Source organism: Borostomias antarcticus, assembly GCF_949987555.1.
Source record: "Borostomias antarcticus genome assembly, chromosome: 2".
Taxonomy (NCBI): domain Eukaryota; kingdom Metazoa; phylum Chordata; class Actinopteri; order Stomiiformes; family Stomiidae; genus Borostomias; species Borostomias antarcticus.
Genome location: NC_140235.1, coordinates 6,477,433 through 6,496,815, shown reverse-complemented (window position 1 = coordinate 6,496,815; position 19,383 = coordinate 6,477,433). Strand labels below are relative to the sequence as shown.

Genomic DNA, 19,383 nt, shown 5'->3' with positions numbered 1-19,383 from the left:
GGCGGATGTACCTTGAAGCAGGTAGCATGGCAGTTGATGCTCATGTCCTCCAGGACCATCTTGGGGTCAGAGCTCATGGGCTTCCGGCAGTAGGAGCACAGGTCTTTCTCAAGCACAGTCCTGGACAGAAGGAGGCAGGAGGAGACAGGGAGAGACAAAGAGGAACAGGAAGGAACAGGGAGAAATGGGGGAGACCGGGGGAGACGGGAGGAGGCATGGGGAGATGAGGACAACATGGGGGACACAGAGGAGACAGGGGAGACCAGAGGAGACAGTGAGAGACAGGGGGAGACACAGGCTGCCGCTATCCTTATATGACGTAATGGTGTAGACAGTGGGCCTGGTGACAATACTCATAACTGCACACAGACCAACAAAAAAAACATCACATACACCATCTTCTTTGACCAAACTCATATTTCACACACAGTTCTGCCCCCAATGTTTTATGGAAAGTGTTATTCTATCGGCCTATTTCCCTTAACAGTAATGAAACACATGTCTACTAAAGCGTATGGATTGCTGGAGTAGCTTCTTCTGCTGCTACTGTAGTTCTGGGGTAGTCGCTGCGCAAAGAAGACATTTGTTAGGGTTGGAAGTTAATGAGGACCACCTGCTTTCACTATCAGACAGATTTTGACTGATGATAGGATCGTGATTCGACCTCCTCAGCTTACTTACATGCAACCACGGGAAAAGCGAGTGAAAATGTGTACATGTTTTATGAATATGTACTGTTTTTTTGTATCTTGTATGTTGTCTTTTGTATTCTTGTACTGCAGCTTTTAGCCTTTTTTACTCCCAAGACAAATTTATCCTTCGGGAGACAAATAAAACCGAACCTTGAACCTTGAACCTTGAAATTAAGCGAGTGAGAGACAGGTTGGGTGTTGGTGCTCACCTGGGCTTGGAGCTGACGGAGTAGGAGGAGGCGCGGCTGGAGGGGGAGTCATCACCGCTGCCGTAGGAGCTGAAGCTACGTATGGAGGAGAGCAGGGGAGATTGGAGGAGGAGAAGGAGAGGGAAGATGAATGTTTCTATTCCTGGGAGAGTGATCGTGTGTGATGAAATGCTATGTATTGTCAAAACACACGTATGGGGGATGCCTAAAGAAAACATCAGTGTGGAGAACCGTATGGCTGCTAGTACACAGTGGTTAACTTCCAATCCAATCCAATCCAACTTTATTTATAGAGCACATTTAAAACAACAAGAGTTGACCAAAGTGCTTTCCATTTCAACCAATGCAAAAAGATACAGTAGACAACACAATAGGACAATAGAAGCATAATGAAAGATAATAAAGACCTACTCTGATACTTAGTATTAAAACGGCAGGGAAAACAAATGTGTTTTTAGGCGGGACTTGATTACCTGGTGATGGTTTTGGTAGAGGAGGTTGGAGAGGTAACGGTCACAGTTTTGGTGTCATCACTGTGGGCAGAAATATTATATATATATATAATATAAATATGATCAAATTCATTTTGCTTGTTTAATAGAAATTAAATAAATTAATAATGATACAGTGATTTAGAAGGGAATCTTCATCTCACCCTTTGGCACTGTCTACGGTTACAATCTCCCTCTTGGTGATGGTGGTGGTGGCGCTGTAAGACATTCAGACACAGTTACTGAAGTGAGATGATGTTCTCTATATAACAACCAATGAACATTGACTCAACTGTTTGTGTAATTTACAAATCAGTGCATGACCTAATGAGTGTAGCCATTTTCTTTCAGACATTAAGGGTGAACATTCAGACACAGCTACTGGAGTGAAATTATGTTCATTACGAGTAATGAACATGAACTTCTCAACTGGTGATGGCGTTTTAATGTGAATGATCTACAAATCAGTGGTCCCACCGGTTACACATGACCTAATGAGTGTAGCCATTTTCTTGAAGATATTTGGATGATATTACAGATATGTGTACCAGATGAGGGGGGGATGTTTCTCCCATAAACACCCTACCTGTCAGGAGAAGTGTATCCAGACTTGAGAGCGCTGGGTAGGAGGAAGTCATACAGCTTATCCTCAGTCCTGTAGGGATCACAGCAACGCAGGTTATAGGAGAGGAGAGGGAGATAAGAATGTTTCTATTCCTAGGATTGATCATGTTGAATGAAATGCTACTGTACTCAACTCAACTCAACTCAAACTTTATTTATAAAGCACGTTTAAAACGACTAAAATCGACCAAAGTGCTGTACAGGTGTACTGGTGAATTACACATACTGTACTGTTTGAGGGTCAAACAGAACATCCGTGTGGATAGCCCTATGGTTCCTAGTGGATATTGTGGTGGTTATCTTGATTACCTGGTGGTGGTTTTGGTGAAGGAGGTTGGAGAGGTAACGGTCACTGTTTTGGTGTCATCACTGTGGGCAGAAATAATATGCTCAATTCAATGTCGTGGCATCATTTTGCCTGAGGCAATATTGTAGTGATCCCGACCACTAGTCAGGAACGAGGTGGACTGTCAAGTGCACCAAGGGCTGGCACATTAGGCCCAAGAGTCAGACATGAGAGACGAGAGGCCTACGGTGGAAGATCCGGCCCAAGCACCTGGGACAGGCCGGAAAGGTAGTAATAAATATTATAAGTGGATCCCTCTAAAAAAGGGATGGATGGATGAATAATGAATGGTCCACACACACATGGAACTGACAAGGGCCTGGCTAGCTCTGTTGATAAGGAACACCCTTCCCTCTCTAGCCAGGGTCTGGCGCTTATCAGAAGGAACAAAGGGATAGTGTTGGATGAACTGCCTGAAGACAAACAGCTTTCCTGTATGAGGTTGCGAATAATAGATGTTTTAAGTAGAAGGTGTAATCAAGCAAGTAACACTGTTGAGAGTGAATATCATTTATTGGAAATGTAATCACTTAAAGTAGAAGTATACATTTATAAGTCATCTGTTCTTAAGCATCGGATACACTAATAGACTTTGACAATCTAAACAGATTATGAAATGACTGGGAGTATACATTAGACGACTGGCTTTTTCTGATTTTTGTATGACAACTGAAAAACTGGGTATCGCACATTTAACGACTGGACCAGGTGGTGACGAGTTTACACTACATGATTGCGTCCAGAATCTTCTCAAAAATATCAAACATGTTTGATATGCTCCGACTCACTCCGACTCGGGAGAAGTCTGTTCTCATCATACACTTGCCGATTTAAATCTGTACCCCTCATACACTTACATATTTCTGTGCCAAATTGCCACTCCGACTACCCCCAACTAGTGCAGACTGCTGCTGACTAGGACAGACTCGACAGGATTGTGAATCGTGTATAAAATCGGGCATAATATCTTGTAGTGTATCCTCAGCTTTAGTCAAGATCAATTAGTCAAGATCAATTATGTAACCATGTATAAGTGTGAGACAGTAATGACAATGTAATGATTGGAGAATGTATCCATGTATCAACTGTTTGAGTATATAGGATATTTAATAAGATATTAATTAGACATTTATTCTGTGATGTCCTGCTTTGGGTGAGAGAGAGATATGATGTTGAATGCAGGGATTGTTAATCTGCCAGGGAGGAGAGAAGGACTGTGTTCATCCGAAGAGACGTGACGTCAACACCCTGCCCTCCTGGAAGGGGGTTCAAGAAACAGCTCGCGAGGAGAGAGAGGCACTTCTTCTTTCCATCAACAGAGGAATGGAGCAAGTCAGACTTTTCTTTCCACCAACAGAGGCGTGGAAGAAGTCAGAGGCTGGAGACCTGGGAGCTATTCTCTTTCATGTTTTTCCTTTGTAACCTGTATTTTTCATGTAACTGGATTATGTGTAATTTATGTATAACATAAAATTTTATATAAAGCTTTTTACCCTTGCATCAGATATTTTCTCCTCGGCTTTATTGGTTTGGTGAGTATTGATATATCTTGCTTGAGTCATTGAATTGATGATTGAGATTTAGCTTAAAGGTCTTACAGCAGGACGATTAGGCCCGTCCGCCCAGGTCGACTAAAGAGGGTCTAACCTGGGCCTTTCCTCCGGAGAGGGAGGTTGAAGAGGAATGCATGTGTGTGAGTTGACACTGAGGAGTTGACCTTTGAGCTGTGAGCACGAACAGAGATCTAAATCAAGTGGCACCGCTCTGACAGAGAGAGCGCATTGGAGCACACACACTTTTGGAAGAGAGAATTGGGAGAAACATTTTAAGAGAGGCTGTGACTGATTGACTCATGTGATGGTAGTTTAAGCAATAACATATTAGATTCATGAGCCACGGATAACAATAAAACCTGGTGGTGAGGTTCTATAAGCCGTGGTAGGGACTTCACATAATAAGCCATCACCTTGAGGTCAATAGGTCAGTAGCCTACTCTTTGACAAATATCATTAATAATGATACAGTGATTTTAAAGAATCTTCATCTCACCCTTTGGCACTGTCTACGGTTACAATCTCCCTCTTGGTGATGGTGGTGGTGGTGCTGTAAGACATTCAGACACAATTACTGAAGTGAGATGATGTATAGATATATCACGAGTAATGAACATTAGCTTCTCAGATAGTGCGACATATTCAGAATTACCTACTGTATAAGTCAATGCATGTCTTAATGAGTGCAGCCATTTACTTTCAGATATTTGGAGGAGGTTAGTTAGTCAGATATGTGAAGCAGGAGTCAGGTATGTGAACAAAGAGTCAGTTATGTGAACCAGGAGTCAGGTATGTGTACAAGGAGACAGTTATGTGAACCAGGAGTCCGGTAAGTGAACCAGGAGTCAGGTATGTGAACAAGGAGACAGTTATGTGAACCAAGAGTCTGGTATGTGAACCAAGAGTCAGGTTTGTGAACCAGGAGTCAGGTATGTGAACTGGGAGTCAGGTATGTGAACCACAAGTCAGGTATGTGAACCAGGAGTCAGGTATCTGAACAAGGACTCAGTTACGTATGTGAACCAGGAGTCAGGTATGTGAACCAAGAGTCAGGTATGTGAACCAGGAGTCAGATATGTGAACAGGAGTCAGGTATGTGAGCAAGGAGTCAGATATGTGAACCAGGAGTCAGATATGTGAACTAGGAGTCAGGTATGTGGACCAGGTATATTGACGGACACAGAGGAATCTGAATACGACAACACCTGGGAGAGTGGAGAATGTTTCTCCCATAAACACCCTACCTGTCAGGAGTGGAGTATCCAGACTTGAGAGCGCTGGGTAGGAGGAAGTCATACAGCTTATCCTCAGTCCTGTAGGGATCACAGCAACGCAGGTTATAGGAGAGGAGAGGGAGATTAGAATGTTTCTATTCCTAGGATTGATCATGTTGAATGAAATGCTACTGTACTCAACTCAACTCAAACTTTATTTATAAAGCACGTTTAAAATGACTAAAATCGACCAAAGTGCTGTACAGGTGTACTGGTGAATTACACATACTGTACTGTTTGAGGGTCAAACAGAACATCCGTGTGGATAGCCCTATGGTTCCTAGTGCATATTGTGGTGGTTATCTTGATTACCTGGTGGTGGTTTTGGTGAAGGAGGTTGGAGAGGTAACGGTCACTGTTTTGGTGTCATCACTGTGGGCAGAAATAATATGGTCAATTCAATGTCGTGGCATCATTTTGCCTGAGGCAATATCATTAATAATGATAAAGTGATTTTAAAGAATCTTCATCTCACCCTTTGGCACTGTCTACGGTTACAATCTCCCTCTTGGTGATGGTGGTGGTGGCGGCGCTGTAAGACATTCAGACACAGTTACTGAAGTGAGATGATGTACAGATATATCACGAGTAATGAACATTAGCTTATCAGATAGTGATGACATTTTAATGCGACATATTCTGAATGACCTATAAGTCAATGCATGTCTTAATGAGAGTGGTCATTTACTTTCAGATATTTGGAAGAGGTTAGTTAGAGTCAGATATGTGAAGCAGTAGTTAGGTATGTGAACCAGGAGTCAGGTATGTGAACCAGGAGTCAGGTATGTGAACAAAGAGTCTGTTATGTGAACCAGGAGTCAGGTATTTGAACCAGGAGTCAGATATGTGAACCAGGAGTCAGATATGTGAACCAGGAGTCAGATATGTGAACCAGGTGTATTGACGGACACAGAGGAATCTGAATACGACAACACCTGGGACAGTGGAGAATGTTTCTCCCATAAACACCCTACCTGTCAGGAGAGGAGTATCCAGACTTGAGAGCGCTGGGTAGGAGGGAGTCAAACAGCTGATCCTCAGTCCTGTAGGGATCACAGCACCAGAAACACGGGTTATATTATATATATAACCATATGCTGCCCATAGAAGTACTTTATATAAGCTTGTCAAGCATTATACGCACGTTGATGAGGTCCTTGTGGTGGTTTTGGTGGTTTCTCTGAAATAAGATGTGCTCTCAGATCAGTTTGTTTTCTTTCCTAAGATCCTTGCTTTTGTTTATGTGTTAATGCTTCTAGTTTGTGACCACTCACCCATAAGGCCTGTCCATACTGGTCTTCACTGCCACAGTCTCAGTTTTTGACACAGTTTTTGGGCTTGAGTCAAAAACATTGGAGATACTTATCAGTATACAATATATGTACTGATCAGTTTCCATCAAATATTTAAACAGCATTTGATTTGTATACAAGGACAACAACATAGTCTTAGATCTTAAATGCTAAAATGAATAACTCCATACATAGATAATTGATGAATATAAACATATTACCTTTCTGGGCTTAAGAGCTCAGTTGTGATGGATGTGGGGATGAGTGTATCAAATAGTTGATCTTCAGTCCTGCCAAGATTATGGATTAAAATTACCACCATATCTATCAAAAACTATGAAAAGACTTAGTGAACATAACCGGGTATTGAGAGGGGTTGTCATAGACAAACTTGGTGCCCCAGAGAAGAGGAAGGTTGTGCTCAAGTTGTGCATCACAGGAAGTAGAAACTGAATTTCACTTCCTCGTATCATTCAAACAATACCAAAACTTTAGACAAAGCTCTTTCCCCCAAATCACAAAAATATATGAAGAATTTGAGACTAAATCTGATGCTGAAAAAATGCCTTACTTACTAGGTGAAATGCCAAAATGTGTATTAATTGCTACAAAATGTCACAACTTGAGAACAACTAATATTACACCAACCTAAATAATTGTCTCATTGCTTTTATTTCATTAATTTATACACACATTTTGTTAAATTAAATTGTTATATCATAATGTATTGCATGTATGTTCCTTTTGAATGCAGAATTTTTGAATATTGAATATATCGGAAGTAGGTATCTTTACTTTTACTGGATCTGTATAGGCGTGTGTGAGTGATTTCATGTGCTGGTACAAACTGCAGCTGTATACTGGTGTAATGTAGTTGCATGTATGTATATGTTTATACACTGTATGTATTTACCTGTATATATATATATATATATATATATATACAGTATATATATATATATATATATATTAGTCTACTGTATATATTAGTAGGCTATGTGTGTATATACTAGGCTATATATAATATGAACTTGTTCTTTCTTGCTAATAAAGCCCATTGAATTGAGGTGATTGAACCTAATTCAATTCAATTGCAAGTCAGTTAATGGAAATTGATGAGATATTACTGTTACAGTATTATGTTAGCCCCTTACCCTACCATCAGAGGGGACGCGTAACAATCACATACATACTGTATTATAATTTAGATGATGACATAAATATACGTATATTTAGCCTGGTTGAGCCTCATCTTACGTTTTGCTGGTGGTGACTTTCACATCTGTCGTCTCGCTCCCTTTAGCTTTGACAGGAGGTGTGCTGATTCTCCTAGAATACAGAAAATCGTCACACCACACTGGTCAAATGCAGGCCCAGCCAACCCATGAGTATCTTTGGGATTAAGCCTTTCATTGTAGACTGCATAGGGTTACCCTTTGCTTGGGCTCTTGACATCAGAGAAGACCCTCTCTGTGAAGGTCTCAGTCTTGGTGGGGGTCTTCACCACGCTCTGGGTGGTGGTGGTGATGGTGGTGGTCTCTGTGGTTTTGCCATCCTTGGTTACGGTCGTCGTTTTGGTGCTGAGGAAGCAATGGTTGAACAGTGCCGGTTAAGAGTTGATACTGTATATGAACACTGTGGATCGTGAGCAGTTACAGAAATAAGAAAATAACTGAATAAATGTGAGATTGACCCTCCTCTACCTGGTTTTGGGCTCCTCTTTGACTGTTTTGGTGACAGTAGTTCTGTATTGATATTAGACAGACACATATCAGAGCAATTTCAAAAGTCATTAAAAGGTATATTCAAATATTATGATTTTTTTTTTTTACATATAGTTAGGGTACAGTTGCATGATTTAAAAAAATTCAGAAACATGACAACACTGTGGGCACACCAGGACTTTACGTACATCTTTGGCTCATCAGCGGACATCAGTGAAGAAGCGCTGTAATGTACAGTAAGAAGACAATATTAAGATGTCGCTTCCAAAGTGTCTTATCTTGCCGTGACTTTATGCTTATTAAGTAAGTAACTTTATTTGTATAGCGCTCTTCACAGCACGGATGCACAGAGTGCTGAACAGGAATTAAAAAGGCAGTTATTCAACATGTACCTCTTGGGGCTGTATGTCAAGGTCCGTCCATAGCTTGGGAGCGAGCTGGAGACATTACATTACATTACATTACAGTCATTTAGCAGACGCTTTTATCCAAAGCGTCTGCATAAAGAAGACATAAAGAAGAGATTGTTCATGGTTACCCTACAGTACACATCACAAATCCCGCCTCCTAATTAAAGACTTATCACTGAAAATAGGGAAGTAATGTACAGTAGAATGTGGACTGACCTGCTCTTGCTCAGTTCATCCTGACTGGCACTGAATCTGCAATAAGAAGGACCATTTGAAAAAGTCTCAGAATGATTTAAACTGTCTTATGCTCTCAGACTTCATTGAAAGTACCTCTTGGTGAGAGACTGCACAGAGGCCAAACTTGATGTTGTTTTGGGGCTCTTCATATCCGCCGGCTCCGGACTGTGAGTGAGAAAGTATATAAAGGATCGACTTTAGCGATTCACAACTGGGGCAATGTTTTCTTTTATCACTGGATGCCTTGGCTCAACAGATTTCATGAAGACAACTTGACTTAAAGTAGCCTGACTTTTCAGATCGTGAAGTTCCTCTGCTATTGATTGATATTACTGATGATGGTTTCTGAAGAGTTCAGAGGTCGTACAGTATCCCAGGAGTCTCTTTACCTGGTCAGAGTCTCGTTGGACCTGTAGCGGCTCAGAATAGCCCTGCCAGGGTTGGGATCACGACTGAAGATGAGAGAAGGAGACACAAAGACATCAGGGTTCAGACTGGGACATAGTATCTGAGCAAAACCACACCTCACAATTTTCATGGTACAGTAAGTATGACAACAACCTCTTCCCTTCCAAAGAAGGAATTTCTTAATCTCAATATAGGCCACGGTTATGTTGGTCACACCCAAGACTTCTGTCACACCCTGCTTGTGTGTGTGTGTGAGTGTGTGTGTGTGGGTGCGGTCCAGTCACTCACTCAACAGGTTCATCCTCTTCGGGATCCCTCTTGATCCAGCTGCTGTCCTTAAGCAAAGATGCCCTCTTCTTATAGTCGTCTAACGCCGGACTACTGCTCTTGGCTGGAAACCACAGCGACACGCACACACACATGACAAACAGCACCTCACACGCACACACACCATGTGATTGAGATCAGTGTGAAACAGTAGGTAGCTCACAATCAATGTAACCGGCAGGCCTTGCACATTATGCCTTCTAATACTGAAGGACGTCTTAGAAGATATGACTTGTGAAACACTGTAGTGAATCACTGAATGTCAGTCTCTCACCTGGTCTTCTCAACACAGCTACTCAACACTAGAAATGGCAGGTAGACCTGTGGTACTGAGCCTTTTCGTGTGGTAATGACAAGGTCTCTCTTGAAAAATAGATTTTAAATCTCATTGAGACTGACCTTGTTAAATAAAGGGTAAACAAAATAAACAGTTACCGTTCACACACGCACACACACACACACACACACACACACAGACACACACACACACACACACACACACACACACACACACACACACACACTCCCTCTCACATACTGTATATGTGTGCGCACATGCACGCATGCGCTTACACACACACACACACACACACACACACACACACATACACACACACACACACTCCCTCTTACATATACGTGTGCGCACACGCACGCATGCGCTTACACACACACACACACACACACACACACACACACACACACACACACACACACACACACACACACACACACACACACACACAATGGGGCCCTCTGTCTTAACAAACTCTCAGGGGTGGACAATGGAATGGATTAATGGATGGAAAGACAGGAAGAATGAACACTGTGGACTGACAGGCAGTCATACTGCTCTCAACATGTTGTATATTGTATAACGTACCAGATGGAGTAGAGTAAGTCCTTCTGTTGAGGGAATTAGACATTTTCTTATCTTTACTTTTAGCTTTATCTGGAAAAGAGAAAAGGTGAGCAGTTGTCAATCAGGAATGTGTTCCCTAACATGCACATTCACATATATCCACTGGATGGCACTGTTGTACCAGGCAAATACATAACAAACCAAACTAAGGTTCCAATAGGCAAAGATGTCTATTGGATTATCTAGTTAGTACACAGTTTGCATTTCTCATGTGGATTAGTGAGGACAACTCTTGTCATTGTAGATCCTGTATACAGCAAGATGTATGGAGATCTAGGTAGCATTGCATGAAGGTATATTTACAACAGAAAGGACGCAATTATTGCATAACACCGCATACCAGGCCCATTAGATCAGGCAGTCCTCCCTGCTCATTGTGTTAATGTGCCAGCAGCACCATGCCAGGTTCAACCCTTGACTCACCAAAAGTAAGCCTCAAACCAGTCTGTCAGGATCTACCACCATAGAGGCATGCCCTTCCTCCCTCCCACACCCTCCCTCCCACACCCTCCCTGACTCCCAGACACACCTTGCCCAAACACACCTTGGGCATCAGAACACAGAACTCTGCACATCGGCAACATTCCACAGTCCATTGGTGATAAGATATTGTGGTCCCACCTCTCTGCACCTCGCCCATACAGTTACAAGCACAGGGCTGCACCACATTAGCAAGCACACTGTTTCCATTCATATTAATCATTGCCATGGGATTATGACCAAATTATTAAAACCGTAACTCTTTTATGACCACTGTTTGGCATACGAGAGTAGATCATAGACATGCCAAGATGAATCCATCCAGTTTCAGATGACATTAGTGGTCTATTAGAACAATGAAATGGTATCTTTCTCTGCTTCCTGTGTGATCAACGTAATCACTTAAGCAACCCACCAATTTCTCAAGTCTGTTGCCAAGTCGAACAGTCAGGATGCAAAGATGTAACTTCGGTTGTTAGCCTGGCCTAAGTTGGCATATTTTTACACATGCTGTTTTTCCCACTAAGTAACAACAGAGGACTTTAAGCTTTCAAACGAGTATGATTATGTGTTATGATTATGTGTATTATGTAAAACGCATTGTGTATGAAATGCGCTATATAAATAAAGTTTGATTTGATTTGATGTGTCTCGGTGACCCCCTCATACTTCTTCACTACATGGTAAAAACATTACCATTAGATCTGACATTCTAGAAAAGCAATCCCTTACTGTCAAACCTCAAGCTACATGATTGTCGTTATATAGTAATATGCGATCACAGAATTTTACAGTACAGATCAATACAAACTCAGAGATTCAAGTTGTTTTTGGATATGATCAAATGAAACATGATCATATTCAATATGATATGATCGATCTACGATATGATCATGAAACATCTACAGTAACATGTGTAATCAATGAGAGTAACTTAGGAAGAGAGTGACAGGCTACATACCCTTGCTGGCTGCAGGCTAGACCGCTCAGGAGATAACTAGTGAAAGGTTAGAAATGCGCTCAGGTGTTCTCTCACTTTTGTCACTCCCTTGTTCATTCCCACTGTGTACCTCTGTGTGTGACCTTTAGAGACGGGGACTCCAAGGCCATCTGGGGGTGTGGCCTCAGGCGACTCTCTCTCTCTCTCTCTCTCTCTCTCATACACACACACACACACACACACACACACACACACACACACACACACACACACACACACACACACACACACACACACACACACACACACACCTCTCACTCTCTCTCCTTCCTCATCATGACACTTCCTTCATTGCTGTGCATTTGTTTGTTTTTCCAATGGCCGCAGGTGGAGTGCTGGAGGAGGGTCGTAGCTCACGGGAAGACCTGTCTGTCGACAGGCGTGTCAGAGACATGAAAGTAGCGCTACACACGGGTGTGGTGCCTGAGGAATTCATCGTAATTAAGTCATTCAAGGTATCTGAACTAAAAGTTAACACAATTATCTCATTACCTGTCAGTGACAGGGACATATCTGCATACTGTAGGCCAAATTATCATGACTTTTATGTGTATTTTAGAGAGAAATAGAAGTGGAGAGTAGCAATGAGGAATAGAGAGAGAGTTTGAACCTTTGAACTACTCTGTGAACGCACTGAACTATGCACACACGCTGTACACCCCAGAAGGGTATGTATTACATCAGCACTTTGAGATAGTCAAAGTGCTTTATAAATACAATTAATTGTTATTTTCATTATTGTGTTGGTTTGGCGAGAATAAAGAAAGGTGTCCTCTGACAAGTTGAACCTGGGTTTGAATAGGCTACAAATTACTATTCTTCTCATTGTGGTCTCACTTGGGTAACTCAGCAACAGCAGTCTTTTCACCAGTATCCTAGTTGTGGGCAGACATACACTGTGAACGCACATCACTCAGCGCTAGCCTGGTGGCCGGGCGTGTTTTGTCTAGCAGACAGCAGGTATGAAGGGTGCATAGCATGGGAGGGTGTGACATGGGAGGGGACCTAATTTATGATGTCTACCCCTCCTTGGAATAACTGTACATTACAGATGGGTGTCATTGGAGAGACAGAGCAGTAAAACAAGAAATGTCTCACTCAATTACCATGACTACTTCAAAGGCAGCAGGACCTCTGAGTATTTATTAGGCTAACATTTAATGTGCATTTATAACATCTACCGCAAATGAGAAAGATGTGATTTTAAAGAACAGTATTCAAATATGACCTGAATCACTATGTTTATCCACATACCGGTGGCAGTCTGATACAACCCTATACTGTGGACAAGGACACATGGGCTCAAATTGGCCGACATGCGCAGTGATTAGAATAACGCAATAAAACGTCTCTGTTGCCATCTCCTTTTCCACTAGATGGCGCCATTACATGAAATTAAAAGTCGTACAGTCATGCAACTTCATTCCTGGACACCCAGGTTTTAGGTTTTATGTCTCCTGATAAAGAGTTTAGGAGGAGAAGCTTCAGTCTGCGTGTTTAAAAGGTAAAATAGCCTATGTTGTGGGTAAAACATGTTTTCCCGTCAAGCCTCAGATTTTTTTTTAAACTGAGATTGTGTAGGCCTGATATAGTCTAAGTATGACGCGTCGCTGTGGCTGCCATAGAGACGGGACTGCTTCAGCCATAGAAAACAGCAGCAACCGTCTCTAGCCTTTATTGCTCACTTGCTGATGCAGTTTGACACTATAATTTCACACCTTTTAACCAACATAATCACTGCAACACCTCGCCACATTCTATCACCCAATGGGAGTTAGCATAGGCCTACAGACCATTTTCATATTGATATGCATGCAGGCCCCATAGTCTGATGGCGTAGGCATGTAGCCTACATTAGCCTAGGCTAGAGACTAGGGTTTGATCCCTGCATCTAGGCCATACTGTTCCCATGCTCTTTTCCTTGCCCCACCTCTCCTTCTAATCTGTCTGAATAGTAGCTACAAAAATTAACAATTCAATAATGCAGCCATAATAACCCAACCATAAAGGGCCTTAGGTCAGGCCTCATGCCTTAACTGCTGGGTGTGTGGATGCTACTGTGGGCTAACTGGTCACCTCACCCCATCCAGCTCATCATTTTGTCGCTCTTGAGTCTTGACTGAAACGCAGTGGCCTCCTGCTACTCAGTCAAGATAGGATGAGCCTGAAAGTCTACACCTCCATCCATCTATCTCTCCATCCATCTACCCCTACATCCATCTATCCCTCCATCTATCTACCCCTACATCCATCTATCCCTCCATCCATCTATCCCTCCATCCATCTACCCCTACATCCATCTATCCCTCCATCCATCTATCCCTCCATCCATCTACCCCTACATCCATCTATCCCTCCATCCATCTACCCCTCATCCATCTACCCCTCCATCCATCCATCCATCTATCCCTCCATCCATCTATCCCTCCAGCCTCCCACTATTGCCCTTTAACCATCACTGAGGCAGAGCTAGGGCTAACAGGAGTTAATTGAGCCTCTTTTGGGAATGCTCTGCTTCCTCATCTGACACAATGTAAGCATTTTCTCTCTGTAACCAGTGTTTGCAGCGCTGTCAACAGTTCTGAAGATACCTGAGATAAAAATTAGATATTTTCCAACCAAACACAAGTTTCCATATTTTCATTGCACTTGTATTTCATTGCATAATGTTACTGTAGCCTAATGGATTTTAAGTTGCAATGGAATTATCAGTTGCATTGAAGACATAGGCAACACACTATAACCTGGGTTGTTAGGGATGCTTTCTGTGGTTGCTAGGAGAATGGACGTAAGACCTTTCTCTCTCTCCTCATTGGCCTGAACAATGCATCACAGCCAATAAAAGACCACTATAAGATATTCATCCCAACACGCACACATACACACGCATTTTTAAATGAAAACACACCAGCTAACATTTTCACCACAGTAGGCCTACTGTGCTTTAGAGAGATGCATGTTTCCCATTCATTCCACTAATCCATACAATAGCCATTGCATTTAATTAACTGGATTCAGATTACGAGATCACACACATTGTAAAGGACACATACATTTACTATGTGACGAAAGACAGGGAGATTGATTCATTCATTCATACAGCTGATTAGTAGTGTGTGTGTGCGAGAGAGAGAAAGAGAGAGATATTGAAAGAGATCGTATCCAGTAGCCTATATCTCTGTGATGTGCATTTGTGTATGAATCGAATTCCTGCATCTCGTGATGTTTCCCTGAAATTAGTTGAGCATGCTCTCCCCTCCCTGCTCAACCCTGCTGCGCACCCACTCCACCCCCGGCTCCCCTCCCCCATGCTCCAGCGCAGTCAGGATATTTAGCCTTGGTTTCCACACAGCACTGGTGGATGGAGGGATGGATAGATGGAAGGATCTATGTGATGGAAGGCTGTGCGCATGTCTGAAGGATTTGGGTGTGATGGTGTAGGCCTATTCCCAGCACTCACTTTTATTGCTAAACATAGGCTATTCAAAACAGATGCATCAATATGCTTATTTGTTTCATCCCCACATAGATTAAATGTAGGCTATGTCAGGCAGAGGCCAAATATGTTCCATCTGAAATAGTTACCATAAGGCAGGCTGTTTCACGCCCATGGATGAAAGGCATTTGAATTGGAGATATCTGGCACTATTATGCTTGCATAATAATGCTGTGTTGAGAAACTTACAACATTGAGGGAATATAGCCTAGGGGATGCCCTTGAGTGAGATTAATTATAGATAACTTGTCCCTTTTCATCTTTACATATTTTGATGCTCAAATGAAACCAATTATTTAATCTCACTCAAAACACAATAGCCTACACGATTAATGGAAATAGTTTTTTTTGTTGTTGTTGTAATTATTAGGCTATTGCAGCGCTGATGCAGCGTCCTGCTCCACTAACGTTACAGTAGCATGGAAATATCGCGGCATGCTAAACAGTAAAAAACGAGTAGGGAGCGATGATGATGAAGCTAAGATGGCAGCGCAACTGAGGCTGCTGCTACCTCTCCAGGGTCAAGAAACATTCAAGGAACCGACGAAAACAAAACGCGAAAGGACACATTTCTGAACGAAATAATTTCCTCTTATCCAAAGTGAAAGCGCAATATGGCTTGAAATTCTAAAATCACGGGATTTAAAGGACTGTTTTCACGCTCTGGGATCGGAAGCCTGTCTTCACGCAGTTGCACCACCACACAGCGGCTTTTATGCCGTTTTTAATTGGAGATACTGGACACAATCTTTATTTTTTCTGCATGTCAAGATGGACATATGGCGTGACATTTAGGATTTTTTCCAATGACAGTTGGGTGTTAGCTAGTTAGTTAGCTAGCTATTGTATTTTTGATGTAATATATGCATTGTTCTACAAAACGATGATGTGTGCTGCTGCGGCAGCGGCAGCCGGTGGAGGGATTCTGCCCTCCTCATCGCCGTCGATGGGGCTGGGTGTCAGGGTCATTTCTGGAGTTGGAGCCGATTTCTCCACCATTGGGTCGGGTATGGGTTCGTGTCCAACCCTGGGGGCTCAGTCGGATTGCCGGAGTCGGTACCAGCTTCTACTCTCAGGACGAGCTTTAGCGGAAAGATATAGGAGGATTTACACCACAGCTATCAATGACAAAGAGCAAGGGATAAACCAAGGAAGGTAAGTTTGGTATGCTAAAGATGTGGGAATTACTGAGGGTGAGGCTCACCTGACATTTGGCTCTGGCTAGCTAGCATTGTTCTAGCTATTGCTACATAGTTTGCCAGGTACGTTAGGTAGTACCCAACTAACCAGCACCAAGCAAACTCTAGCCAGCTACATGGGTAAGGTAAACTGTTTGGCACAGAACACAACTGTCCGTGACAATTTAGCATCAGCTAGCTAACCAATCCGGTTAGCTAGCCAACTTCCCTAGCTTAGTTGTTGCTGGTAGCGCTGATGTTATGTACGTATTTTACTCCTGGGCCACTCCGCGGTTTCTACATTCGATTCCGTAGCGGGCGGGGACACGGAGCTCGTGCAAAAGACGTGACAGCTCACTTGTCAAAATACGTTCATTCAGGTTCGTGCGGTTCCCATTCATAGCATAATGATAGGAAAAGGGAAGATCAACTCTGTTCCACTGACAATTGATTGTCTCAACCAAGGAGTTGCCCCGTCCTCAATCAACCCCTGGTTAAACCGTATCCACGAATGGCTTGTCTGGGAAATCTAAATACTCATAGAGAACTCAATTAATGTTATGTAACATCGCTATATTTTATATTTTCAGGTTTTAAACGTTGATAGATTGTGTCCCGCATGGTATATGTCGTTGATTCATCAGAGTGCCCTTATGTGTGAGCGACCTGCCCAGCCCCTAACTGTACACATGACGGGCCCTTACCCATTCACATTAAAACAAGGGGACCTCATGACAGCTAGCCACCTTAGCATTATTGCAGCTAGCTTGCTATGTGACACTGTATGGTATGTATGCCAACAGCCCGTCTAAAAATGGGCGGATAAACATTAACAATGTCTTCAGTCATTCATGTAAATGTTCTCATAATAATATCTGTCAATAGAAACTAGAAACTACCAGCACGGTGCATTAGCTATCTATTATCGTGAGCTAGGAAGCAATGTTTATGTGGATTGAGCGGAGGGCCCAGCTTCACTGCTGTATGTTAGCAGCTATTGTAGCTAGCAAGCTAACGTGTTAGCTATCAGCCCTTCCCTGTCAAACGTAGCAAGCGCTTCATCCAGAGCAGAAAGGGTGGCCATAATCAATAGGAAAAAATGTTACTTATTATTTTACATATCCATTTGGCATTTTAAGTATAACACAACTGCGATTAGCCATTATGATATACGTCTTTAAAGTTGATATTTGCTAGTGTGTTTTGGATAGACTGTGACAGGGAGGATGAGCTCATGAGCTTGCTTGTGGATAGCCACTGGCGCAACCCATACACTTACGTCATCTAGATAGCAGGTCAGATAGGTTGTTGTGGACTGAAGCTTTCGTTTCTGGCAGGTCTGATAGCATTCGCCCTCCCGTTCCTATTCCCTTTTTACAGCATTAGCGTGTAGCCATATCTGATTATAATATTAGCTTGGTCTCCATACCATCTCAAATCATCAAACTAGCCTATATACCAGTCCATAACACCATGAACATTATCACAAGGTGTGGGAGACACGCGCGCGTAATCGAGCAGATAACTGTATTGGATGATGCAATCTTGCAGATCAAGGCTGATCAGTTTTCCCTAGTGTTCAGCCTTTCACCCAGGCTGCACTAAGACGTTTGTTTACCTTTAGCGTAGCAGTGAACTGGGGCGGCCATTTCTGTCACTGTGACTTTGCGTGTCAATTAGCAGATTGATTTTGGCTGGGATGTTGGTGGGAGAAGGCAGGCACACTGCCACAGAGTTGGCTCAGGACTGAGGAAGAAACACAAGACTATGTTTTTAGGTGACCAACCATTGTAGGGATTAAAAGGGCTATAGACAATAAACAAGAGAGGCTAAATATTGTAAAGGAACCCTTGTAAGCTCACCATCAGAACATCCAGTGGTCAGTCATTGCACCAACAACTGGTCCACACACTCCTAGAAGTCTACCTCTGACCCCATGATGATCAGTCCTATTTTAAACCTGAAAGCTTGGCCTTGTCTTCACACAGTCATATCACAAGTATGCATATAAGTTTCCCCCACAGCGAGGGGAAACATGTGAAGGCGTTGTTACATGCCTTACAAGTTGCTTTCGATAGTTTAAGTGCACTGTTGCAACGGGTGTGAAAGATGTGATATGTAAGTGATTGAGGTAGAATCACAAAGTGAATGACTGGCATAATAAACTATAGGCCTGTTTCATTTGTAAATCCACATTCAATAAGCTACAGAAGGTTGGTGTGGGGGGTGTTGTTGTGACTGACCTGAGGGATAGCTGATGGAAATATTCGTCCAGAAGGCATCACTTCCTCCTCCTACCTCTAATATCGCACTCTTTAGAGGTCAAAAGGTCAAATTGTACTTTTTATCTCATTGACTAAACATTGTTATTCTTGTTTAACAACCCTAATGCTAATCAGTCTTATTTCCAATGTGTTTTTCAGAGGAAAGAAAGCTTTGAGCAAGAAGAAGCTGAAAAGGCGGCAAAAAGTGAAGTCAAAAGTCAAATCAAGAACAAAGGTAAGGAAGATGCTGTCATCTTTCACCAGCAGCCATGTTGGTTCTATTTGAATGGGATTTAATTTCCATAACTACACAGGCTAAGCTAAAGGCATGCACAGGCTTTGGGTAGACTAGCAGTTTGTTTCCCTCCAGGTCAAATGAGCTAACACAGACTGATGATGATGGTGATGACAACATTTAATGGATTAGATTCCACTCTATCTGTTGCCAGGAACATG

At 42.5% G+C, this 19,383-nt stretch overlaps 1 protein-coding gene across 1 annotated transcript in view; it reads left to right on the top strand.

The window, feature by feature from the left end:
- Window positions 1-16,368: 16,368 nt before the first annotated feature.
- The window catches only part of mycbp2 (MYC binding protein 2), a gene marked incomplete at its 5' end in the record, with an annotated part of 100,424 nt that continues 97,409 nt past the window's right edge, over window positions 16,369-19,383 (top strand). The window contains 2 exons of the mRNA XM_084461239.1: window positions 16,369-16,640; window positions 19,087-19,162. Of these exons, the coding sequence (XP_084317365.1) occupies window positions 16,369-16,640; window positions 19,087-19,162 (348 nt within the window). The remainder of the gene's footprint in view (window positions 16,641-19,086; window positions 19,163-19,383) is intronic.